This window comes from Scardinius erythrophthalmus (assembly GCF_964197995.2).
Source record: "Scardinius erythrophthalmus genome assembly, chromosome: 11".
Lineage (NCBI taxonomy): Eukaryota > Metazoa > Chordata > Actinopteri > Cypriniformes > Leuciscidae > Scardinius > Scardinius erythrophthalmus.
This window is the reverse complement of record NC_138231.1, coordinates 37,994,670-38,006,675: the sequence shown is the minus strand read 5'-3', so window position 1 is coordinate 38,006,675 and position 12,006 is coordinate 37,994,670. Positions and strand designations below refer to the sequence as shown.

At 35.3% G+C, this 12,006-nt stretch overlaps 1 protein-coding gene across 1 annotated transcript; it reads right to left on the bottom strand.

The window, feature by feature from the left end:
* Positions 1-10,374: 10,374 nt before the first annotated feature.
* Positions 10,375-11,754, bottom strand: tmem179aa (transmembrane protein 179a-A). The gene is made up of 4 exons (XM_081377907.1): positions 11,341-11,754; positions 11,116-11,253; positions 10,804-10,882; positions 10,375-10,689 (listed from the first exon to the last, which is right to left on the bottom strand). Exons 1-4 carry the CDS (start codon positions 11,640-11,642, stop codon positions 10,510-10,512), a joined length of 699 nt encoding a protein of 232 aa, XP_081234033.1. The 5' UTR covers positions 11,643-11,754; the 3' UTR covers positions 10,375-10,509.
* Positions 11,755-12,006: the final 252 nt, after the last annotated feature.

The following is a 12,006-nucleotide window of genomic DNA, read 5'->3' as shown; positions in this document are numbered from 1 at the left end:
TTTAACATGCTTTTACCTTATTGTCGAAGGACATTAATAAGTGGTCATGATACTGGAATTTCTAACTTCAATATATGACACCTTGAAATATGTCAGTATTCAGTAGACCTAGCCTATAATTTTTAATACCATCGGGAAAACTACCACATACTAAATATTTTAATATCTACATTTTTGTCCATCCATTTTGTCAAGGCAATCATTATTTTCAAGCATTGAAAGAACAACACTCATTGTAACAGTAATCTATTTGAATGGAAAAGTTTAATTCACGTCCACTTTATACAGTGATATTTTAATTTAGGCTTTTGCTTACATATTTAAACATTGATCAATAACCATTACAATAATCTAACTTCAATATTTACTCACTCAGTGTATTTGTCTTTACAATAGGGTAACGTTAACTGTTGCAATAGCTCACACACAGCACAAGGAAGCTTGATTTCAAACTGAATTTAATTTGCAAAAAAGACTAGATTTTTCATAACTTTTGACAACGTTTAATTCAAGAGCATGGAGAGATTGGAGCTGGACGTCATTTGAGTCTGCAGTGAGAACCACTTGGAGAGATTCGCGAATCGCGATTGCACATGATATGACACAGTCCGAGAGCGCACACTCAATATCCGAGTCCAGTTCATTCGAGCTCGCGTCCAGTTTTCTGCGATTACATGAATGTGCCCTCGCGTTATAATATTGCACTCGTGACATTTGCCATTAAAATATGCCATAGAAACTTGCAGGTATTAATAAAATTATGCGTAATAGGCCTACCTGCAATCCCGCGCTGAGAGGAGGCGGGTGTGTCAAACTCGCTCTCGCTGTCGTTGAGATGAGAGAATGAGAACGCGCAGCTGGTTTCGTATCGGTGTATAAGCCAAAATGAGTATTGACAGATATTTCAATATTGATATGTATCAAAATATAGATATTTTGACAATACTACTATGTAGATTGTAGTTTCTCCAAACTTTCAGTCCAGCCATTAATCACTCTGAGCTCCTCGCCTCCTTCACTTATGATCAGCTCTCCAAAACCTGATGCGACTGCGGCTGCTTAATTCAGTCCAAATATCAGGGGTTTTATTGGTCCGTTTCCGATCGAATATTTTTATTGGCTACCGAAATGCCGGTCAAAGATTTGAATATCAATTCAAATTGTACTCAGTAACGAAATGTGATTTTACAAGTAGCGAAGTAGATTACTTAGTTTAATATGTACTTGAGTACAAGTAAAATTACAGATTTAAAAATATACTCAAAAAAGTACAAGTACCCAAAAAAACGACTTAATTACAGTAACGCGAGTAGTTGTAATTCGTTACTTCCACCTCTGCGTGCAGCTGACATTATTATTGCTTGTTATAACAGATAAACTAATAAAAAAAAGTCAGTGTAACACTGATTATCGCAACAAGCCAATCTGAAGATAAACTTTTCTCCCAAAAATGGTTCACTATTTTAATGTATGCGATTGTAAACATCTTACCTGTTTCCTCATCTTCTTTTCTAATGAGATGTGCATTTGGGAGCCAGACTCATCCAATTCATCTTTCTTCAATGGCCTCAAAAACTCTTTCCTCAACAAGAACGAAGGTATTGTTCAGTCTTGTGGTTTTGAACTTTGTGGTCAACAGATTGAATCTGTGGAGAATTTGAAATCGCCATCAACCGTTTGGCCACTTTGGCAAACGTTCTCAAATGGGAATGCACTGCAAGCATCAAGACTGACATAATGAATTGCTTCTGCTGGTTCGTCTACTATTGGATGGATATATTGTGCACCATGAAGTGATCGCCACTAAGTTCATTTGGTTTGTTGTATTTTCCCAGCAGACATTCACACCTTTCTGTCTCCTCAACCTACAACTGATTGGTCAGGATTCACTTTAGCACAGTATTGCGTACAAAGTGCAAACTAGCACAGGTCAGTTGCCTTTCACCTGTAAGTGTCCCCTCATAAATTTGATATAATACAGATGGATATTATGCAGTGTTTGGTCTGTGTACACTCTTACAACTGATTCCAGTCATGTTGCAATCATCAGATGACGAACTGCATGATTTAGCACTGTAAAATTGGAGAAAGCATGTGCTGGGCGTGAATTTTCTTTTTCTATTTTTTTCTAGCCCAAACCACTTCAGCAGAAATCACGCCCTGCAGCTAATTTCATTGGTTAAGGGTAGGTTTAGGGATGAGTGTTTGGTGTAGGCATTCATTACTGTGATTAACGTGACCAATACGATCTTAAGAATCGGCTGCAGGGCGGGGTTTCCGCTGAACTGGTTTGGGTGGAAAGTCACGCACGTGCACGTTTCACACCCGCACTAAAGGAATGGATTTATGGTTGTATTTTCACGTTGCTTAATCACATAGTTTAATATTTTCAACTACGAAAAGTCAGATTTATAACATTCTGTTATCCATATCTGATCATTAACACGTTTAAACTGTGGATTCTGCATTTATTTCATTGCATTAAACATCAATCAATGTCTACCAGTTCTGAGAAGTAGTTTGTAATTATTCAAATGAATTATAAATTCTTATTGCTATATATATAGGCTATATATATAAAACATTAGGGAATGTTCTGTATAAATTATTTTAGGTTGTATAAAAATAACCTCTCTGCAATGTTCTGGGAACGTTATTTTATACAAAAAATAAAACCTAAAAAGAACGCTCTCCTAACGTTTTTTTAAAATAACGTTTGAAAATTAATAAAAAATGTTTTGGGAACGTTATTTCATGGTTGCAAAAAAAAAAACATTAAGTAACGTTCTGTATAAGTTATTTTATGTTATCTAAAAGTATAATCTCCCTGCAACGTTCTGGGAACGTTGTTTTATGGTTGCCATAACATTAGGGAACGTTCTGTATAAGTTATTTTAGGTTATTCAAAAATAACCTCATTGCAATGTTCTGAGAACGTTATTTTATGTTTACAAAAAAATAAAACATAAAAAGAACATTCCCCTAACGTTAAAAAAAAAAAAAAAAAAAAAAAACGGAAATACCAGGGGAACGTTCTGTGTTCGCTTTTTATTGTATGGGATTATGGGGGTCAGATCTTTATAATCCAAGTTGAATTAATTTGTATCATGTCCAGTGGTCCTTGGAGTCACACATGCCCTGTATCCCAGGGGAATTCAGCTGTTTTCATAACTATGTTATCTGGCCATGTTCCCATTAATGGCCACCTGATGAATATCTGCTCGAAACTCTTAAAGTCGTTTCTGAACGTCAACAAACCTGAGTAAACTCGAAAACTGTGCAGAAAGTGGGTTTACTTATTTAGTTATCTGATATTTTCCTTTAAAATTAATTATTAGAGTTGATTATTGGTATATTCAAAATTCTTTGTATTCAAATTTATTCATTAATTTATTAAATAATGTAATAAATGTATTAGTTTATTTTTTCATTTTTAGGAATCCTATTAATGTTTACTTTATGAATTGTAGTCATTATTATTAATTTATTTATCATTAGTCGTTATATTCCTTATGTAGGCTATGATCATTATTTTATGTAATTGCTTTTATTTATTTATAGTCTAGCATAAAGCCTACTCTGATATGTTTGATTTTCCAATTGCTTAAGTTATTCCGTGTGCCTTAAGGGCCATAAGAAGACCTGCATAGTTTATCTTGAGTCATTAAATGATTGCAAGTAGGCTACAAAAGAACTTCAATAGGTAGGCCTACTAGTAGTTTAACGTAGTCAATGCATATAAAATGTTTAATTTCAGAAGACTCAGGGCTGCTGCTGCTGCTGCTTCTGCTGCTGCTTCTTCACGATTTGCTCTCCTTGTATTCTTCAAACGTCTTCCTTTGGGCCGTTCTTTCTCTATACTGTATAATCTTCACAAACTTCTGTTAGATAAAATACTTATTAGCCTAATATGTCTATCTCATCTTGAAACTACAAGCTTACAATTTTAAAAATTTACTTGATTCATTTGTTTCTCTCTGTAATTTTACATTTTAATAAAAGTTGTTATTAGCCTACCTATTAAAATTTGATGTCTGACAATCATTACTCGTCTGCCTGGATCTCACTGCATCAACGGACTGTCAAAATTTGAAAAATGTGGTTTAACGCGTAAACTCTAACGCGTTTAATTAAAAGTAAAACAAAACACAAACTTACCTCAAACCCATTAAAAATAAGATGTAGCCTACCGTTAGTGCAAAAACTACATCTAGCCTAATTGCTACTAAAAGTGCCAAAGGTAAACACTAAAGCTGTCCTGTTTGTATCAAAATAAGAAAGAGTAAAGGTTTTATTTTAAATTAGGTTTATTATTTTCAATCAAAATACAAAAGATTAAATGTAAAGCCATACAATCAGATATTTCACACAAATCAGAGAGAGAGAGAGAGAGAGAGAGAGAGAGAGAGAGAGAGAGAGAGAGAGAGAGAGCTAGGCCAACAACGCATGTCATCACAGTGAATTCATCAACAAACCTGATTTTAACAAAGTAACAAAGACGACTCAACGGTGAAATTTCCCTTCGTCTGATCAAGTGGTCCTGAACATTTCACAATTTTCAAAAGAACTGTTGAACTGTTGAGAACCACTCGGCCAAAGAGGAAGCCACAGGTCACCGAGGAAAATCAGTGTAGAGTGAACGCCATAGATCCGGCATCTTCGAAACCTGCTTGGAAAAAAACAAACATTTGAAACCGACATTCTCCGTTTTTAAGAGATCTTCTTCGCACAGACAAACTGCACATCTCTTTCCGAAAACACGATGCTTTTATAGAGAGCAAAAGGATGGGGTTTCTCACTCAGGGCGGCGTGGAATGATGATCCTGCTGGTTGGACTCGTCAGAGAGGTTCTTACCATGCGTGGGTTAGTTCTCCCTAAACCTGCTTGCTTGACCGGTTATGAACACGCCTTTCCTTATGAGAAAACCACTCTTTTTGCACAGTTTTCGAGTTTAAATTAACCAATTTACTGATCTGAGTGTCTCCACTGTGCTTATTTACTCATAAATAAATGATTTACTTCATTCACTTAATGAGTGAGGAGTTTAAAAAAAAACATAGGCTACATGCATGTCAAATGAGTTTACACTGTTTTCAACCAAGGTCTTCAACCAGCAGTCACTGGAGAAGAGATATAAACTGTAACTTACTGTAACATGAAGAAAATATTAATATAGCCTATGCATATTATTGTACTATTAATGCAATTTTATAGTAGCATTGTTGTTCTGCCTTTAATTAACTCAAAATTAATTTATAGTCAGTGCAAATCAAAGCAAAAGAGTAATTTACTATATTAAATTACAATTGGGGATCAATTGTCCTGAAAATACAATTTAATTATATATATAGGGGTGTAACCCCGGCATCCTGGCCAAATCAGCCCCTTGGCCTCTGTCCATCATGGCCTCCTAATCATCCCCATATATACTGATTGGCTTCATCACTGTCTCCTTTCCACCAGTAAGCTGGTGTGTGGTGGGCGTTCTGGCGCAATATGGCTGCCGTCGCATCATCCAGGTGGATGCTGCACATTGGTGGTGGTTGAGGAGATTCCCCCCTTCCATATGTGAAGCGCTTTTAGGACCCAGAAAAAGCGCTATATAAATGTAACAAATTATATATATATATATATATATATATATATATATATATATATATATATATAAAATAAGAAACCATTCCTTCATACAGAATCTCTCGATCCTTCAAATTTCCAAGTCCATGTTGATACACTCTCCATTTAGGGTTCAGATCAGGGGACTGGAATGGTCATGGCAGAACCTTCATTTTGTGTTTTGTGACCCATTTTTGTGTTGATTTTGACATCTGTTTTGGATCCAACCACTGCCCATTATAAGATTTCTAGCAAAGGCTGTCAAGTTTAAATTTTTTTATCTGTTGGTATTTGTCAGAATCCATGATACCATGTATCTGAACAAGATGTCCGGGACCTCCAACAGAAAATAGGCTCACAACATTAAAGATCCAGCAGTATATTTAATTGTGCACATGGGGTATACTTTTTTATCCCTGTGTGCACCAAACCCATCACATTGGGTTTGCTGCCAATTAAGAAGCTCTTTTTTTTTTAGTTTCATCTGACCATAGAACCCCATCCCATTTGAAGTTCCAGTCGTGTCTGACAACTGAATATGCTGGAGTTTATTTTTGGATGAAAGCAGAGGATTTTTATTAAAACCCTCCTGAACATCTTGTGGTGATGTAAAAAATAATATATTCTTGTGGTGATGTAAAAAATAATATACATTTTTTTGTGACCCCAAGACTCAACTATTTTCTGCAATATATATATATATATATATATATAATATATATATATATATAACTGACTAATTATATAAAAAACATATGATGACTTACGACTGTTGCGGTAATGCACCATTACACTGGTTGCCAGCCGCTGTTAAAAACCAAGAAGATTATTGTTGCTTTGTACAATGTATTAGTTCAGCCTCTTGCTTAACATTACCAGATGATTAAATAGTATGATCAATTAGTATATAACTGAGAGAACACATTTAGATCTATTCAGCTTGAGAATATAATATGGAATAAATGCATTTAAAACAGCATTGGAACACGTTTCAAATTGCTTGACAAATGCATATCATCATATTGAAAATAAGAGAGAAAAAAAATCAATATGAGAGTACAAAAATATACTATTGAGAAATATGAGTAGACTTAAAATAACAATCGCCTTAATGTTTAAGACTCTAAAAGTTTAAAGCTGATGTCACTGTATTCTTCAAGAAATGATTCACTCTGGATTCAAAAAGACAAATGAATGCCATTCTACAGGATATACTTGTAAAGATGTCATCTTTTAACATGCTGAGTCTAATCAGAGGCTGTTGTTGACACGGCAGACCTGTTCTTTGAGGTCACAGTGAAACTAGCCTATCTGCTAACATTCCTATGCGTTCAGAAGAATAGATGTGATGGAGGGTCATATAACATAAGAGGGCATTTTTAAATCATACTAAATGTTTCAAAAACATAAGTATAAATACATAGACTATTAATTCACAATCTGAAATATGAATGAACAACGAGTTCTATGAAGCTATGTGCAAAATTACAATGACATCTTAAGTATAAACCAGTAGAAGAAATTGATCTATAAAATCTCTACCTAAAAACTTGCAAGTAATTGAAGCACACAGTGTTGTCCCACTCTAATAGAGAAAAAGGTGGTTAGGGTTCTTGAATTTAAAAAAAGCCTTGCATGTCAAAAAGGTTCTATTTAAATAGAAATGTCTTAAATTACTGCATAATACTTTCATATTTAATAGGTTATTTCATTTTTTCTAATGAAAAAGTATGCTTACAAACTGTTGAATTCATAAAATGTAATTCAAATTCAATTAAAAGTAACACTAAATGAATTAACTAAATCCATAAAATGGATAAAACCCCTATATGTACTATATTTGAAGCGCCTGACAGAACCCTTGAAGTTTCTATATAACCCTTTTTTCAAAGAGCATGTTTTGGCTAAACTTGCTTGTGAAGTAGAGCTAGTTCCGGTGTTAGCATCAGATCGCATTTCTTTGTTTGTTTTTTGAAGGCTCACAGGAGTGAGGTGTTTGCAGGCCAAGTATTACCTAAAGTGCATGTAATGTGTGATATCTTCAATCTCCTATAAGATTAACTCACATAATAGTTCAATGAAACTTGTCTCCAGTAGCCTTAGCCCACCATTGGAGTGTCCTGAAGACCATGGCTGACCTGCTGTTCAAATTTACCAAACATTGATTTAGTTTTGAACAGAAAATCGGATGCTATAAACTATAGTAGGAAACAATCACAACATAGAACATTTGTATAGTTTTCTTTGGCTGCTAAGCAACCATATCAGGAAACTGCAAACTGGTAAAAACTGGTCTCAGATGACACAAATGCTATATCTATGAAGTCATCATTAAGACAGTATAGAGAAATGGGAGGGAGATAAGTGGAATGTCGTCGTACTGAACTGAACCATCGCTCCTCCACATTCTTATTGTCTGAGAGGATTGGTGACATTTTTAGCCTTTGTGACAGATCTGTATCAAAACAGCTCTTTCATGTGTAAATTAAAGATCCAGTTTGTTACCGACAACCCATGTTCTCTGAAAACGATCAACTTCACATAATCACTGTCGCAAGTTTGTTCAGAACTTATAGGCTATAGAGGAAGCATATGCATTTCTAAGTAATAGAATATACTGTATGTCCCTTTCTTTATAAAGTTTTATAAATTTGAGTGTTTTGTTGAAATTATTTTATTTGAAAATTGCACATGTATACAACAACGTATCATTTTGCTGAATCATCAGGAAGTTTTAACTGAGGGTTCATGTTAGGAAATGGTTGAAATATTCTGTCAAGTTAGGTTTAGATTAGATTAAAAAACTTTATTGATCCCAATAAGGGGAAACTCATTTGCCACTATTACACTTTACAAACAACACAAATAGACAATTAAACATAAAAAAAAACAGTAAATTCATGCAAGGAATTACACAACTCCGTTAAAAAAACCTAACTGCAGTATGAAATGTTTTTTTTTCTGTCTACATTTTAATGTCACATCCGATGTTATAAAAACATGGCCGTTATTAAAATGTTCAAATCTATGCAATTTCGTCCATATAAAAGTAAAAAACTAAGAGCTAAACTGATCTGTTTTAAATGCTAAAGGTTCATTTAAACATCACAACATTTATAATGTACAGTATGAAAAATTTATATTCATTTTGGTATTTGCTAAAGATTACATTTCAATTATTGCTGTTTTTAAAAACGTTTGAAGTGAGCGTTATGAGGGTAAAGGTCATCAAATAATCTAAATGTAAAAATTGAGAAAATGAGCATGGACAATATACTACATCAGAGGTTCTTAACCTTTTTGAATCAAGGTTATGCTAAATAAATATCTCAAAATGTAAAATAAAGCAGTTAGTGTTATTTTCGAGATGCGTCAATAGGGCTGTTTTGTACCTTTAGCTGTATGTGTAGCAGTTTTATTTTTCAGCCACTTGGTGGAGATAGAGACAATGAAACTGCAAATCCATATGCATGGTGTGATGAATGGTAAGTTGCACTAGCACATGCCTTGAAGCCAGACCAGCTTTACATAATAATCAGGAAAAAAAAGAAAAAAAAATTATAAATAGTTTTGCTGATTATTATTACTACCACAATAAATTTTAGGTTTCACATAAATAAGTTATAATGTAAGGGACCAGCAATAATAAGGGAGAAGCAATCGAATATTTTGTCAATCTAATGTGTGTTGGCTACATGTAAAAGACTGTATACAAGTGAGGATAAACTCTGGTCCTATAGGTTAAAGGGATAGTTCACCCAAAAATAAAAATTATGTCAGTAATTACTCACCCACATGTTGTTCCAACCCCGTAAGACCTTCGTTCATCTTCGGAACACAAATTAAGATATTTTTGATTAAATCTGAGAGCTGTCTCACTCCTCCATAGACTTCTAAGGGACTGAAACTTGCTGGCCCAGAAAAGTTATTAAAGAGATCGTTAATATAGTCCAAGTGACCACAGTGGCTTAATCTTAAGTTTATCAAGCGACGAGAATACTTTTTGCGCGCTAAAAACAAACAAAAATAGCGACTTTATTCCACTATTCATTTCCTTCTCTCTGGGCCTCGAGTGAGTTAACGTAGTGTTTTTGCGCAGCGCGTCACACACATGACCAGCGTCGGACAATCGTTATTTTTTATTGTTTTTAGCGCGCAAAAAGTATTCTCGTCGCTTGATAAACTTAAGATTAAGCCACTGTAGTCACTTGGACTACATTAACGATCTCTTTAATAACTTTTCTGGGCCAGCAAGTTTCAGTCCCTTAGAAGTCTATGGAGGAGTGAGACAGCGCTCAGATTTAATCAAAAATATCTTAATTTGTGTTCCGAAGATGAACGAAGGTCTTACGGGGTTGGAACAACATGAGGGTGAGTAATTACTGACAAAATTTTCATTTTTGGGTGAACTATCCCTTTAAAGAATAAAGCCACATTAAGAGCCATTATTCAATTTTATTTCTGATTATATTCCCATGTACAGTAAAGGCAGTACAGTTTCTATTTGCAGTCGACTTTACAATTCACAAGAGTGAACTTGTAAAGCACTGACATCTGCTCAAAGAGAGGGTCCTCATTTACGCTTTACTGAGTCTCCTAATGCATGAGATAGAACAATATCTCACAGGCAGTCTTCATTATGTCCTATACCATAAAATAAGAGTGAATATGAGCAATATGAGAATGAATATGAGCTCTGGATTCAGCCTTGTGTCCCATGAACATTTATTTAATTAACATAATTTGAGTTAAAGAATCTATTAACTAAGACTCATATATAATGTTTGAAAGAGGTTTTATACAAAAATACATTTTATCTTGAGGGCTTAATTCTGCTCTCAGAAACTAGCTCATGCAGTGTAAATGGACTAAGTGAGATATGCACAGTATGTTTAAATCATTGCGTTCCTGTTGTACGTATAAGAACTCCTCTGTAAAGGATGACCTAGCAGGAGCTCCTTCTCTTGAACTAGACCGTCTAGCAGCTCCTGTTGTCGGTGGTTATGGTAAACCTTCAGGAAGGCTATCACTGTTAGACCCAGCCAGCATAACCAGGCCGACCACAGGCCAAACTGTGGAAAGAAGAAAATATTTACATATCACATATTGTGGATATTTTGAAATACATACTTTAAAATCTCAGCTTGTGAATGTAGATTTTATATTACTTGTGGATGAATGTTTACCTGTGCAATGGCAAACTGGTCATAAAAGGAGGAGTTGTCAACACCGAGCTCTAAATCTGTGTCTTGCAGATCCTCACAACTGCCAAAGAGAAATGAACCAAATTTAAAGCAGAAGTAATATAGAAAGTGACTATATTCTGGAACTATTTACAATCATAGCCATGCCAATATTTATTATATATATCTTATATATACAGTACACAGTATACATACATTGTAGACAGTCAGCCAGCCATGATCTGCAATGCAGCACTTCTGCTTGTGTGATATTGCTTAATTCTAACTAGTTCAAAATGGTTAAAACCCGTCTACCTGCTCGGCATCGCCCCATTTTCAGTGACAGCATCACACCATCCACTGAAGCCAACACTGGAGATAGTACCGGCCACAAACACTATAAAAACCACCAAGAGGGACAGGAGGAGATTCAGGAAGGCATGCAAAAGAGAGCTGCAAAGAGATGAGGACAGAACAGAACATCATTTACTGCTTGAAACGTTGGGGTGATTTCATAATCAATTTGATGTAAGTGCTTACTAGTCGTGGCCTTTGCAGAGGAAGAAAAAGGTCCGCCACGCCTGTACGGCCGAGAGGATGAGAGACACGATGCCCACGAAAGTGATGAAGCGGCAGGACGACTCGGGTCCCCATTCTTCAACTATAAAGCGCTGTTTCCCCATCGTCATGTTCTCGTTTTGCCACATTCCCTCAGTAAACAGCAGGCATTTCCCCTGAAAGTCATCGCCGTTTTCAGAGAGAGGCACAACGGCGATAAAACCGAAAATAAAAGCTAAAAAATAAAGGATGCACTGGCCAAAGAGAAAATTATCGACGGCCATCGTTCCGGCGACTGCATTCCGCTATTGCGCATGACGGTGAATGTCGGCATCATATTATTGGACGACTAATGTCACCACTGCATGCACTGCACTCTTTACTTTTTGATTGCAGTGTTGTCATCGTTGCCTAAGCTATTTTAAATATTAAATGTTAACAAACATTGTTTAGATATGAAAAATATCGAACGCTGCAAAATGCAAAAATTGTGCTATATTTAATATTCAGTTCAGCACTGGACATGGACCTTCTTTTTTTTTTACTTTGCTTCTGACGGTTTATTTTACACATTTTATAGACAATCGGGGGTAATGGAATCAGATTCATATACAATACCTGCTGTCAGATGTGTTTAGCATCATTCTT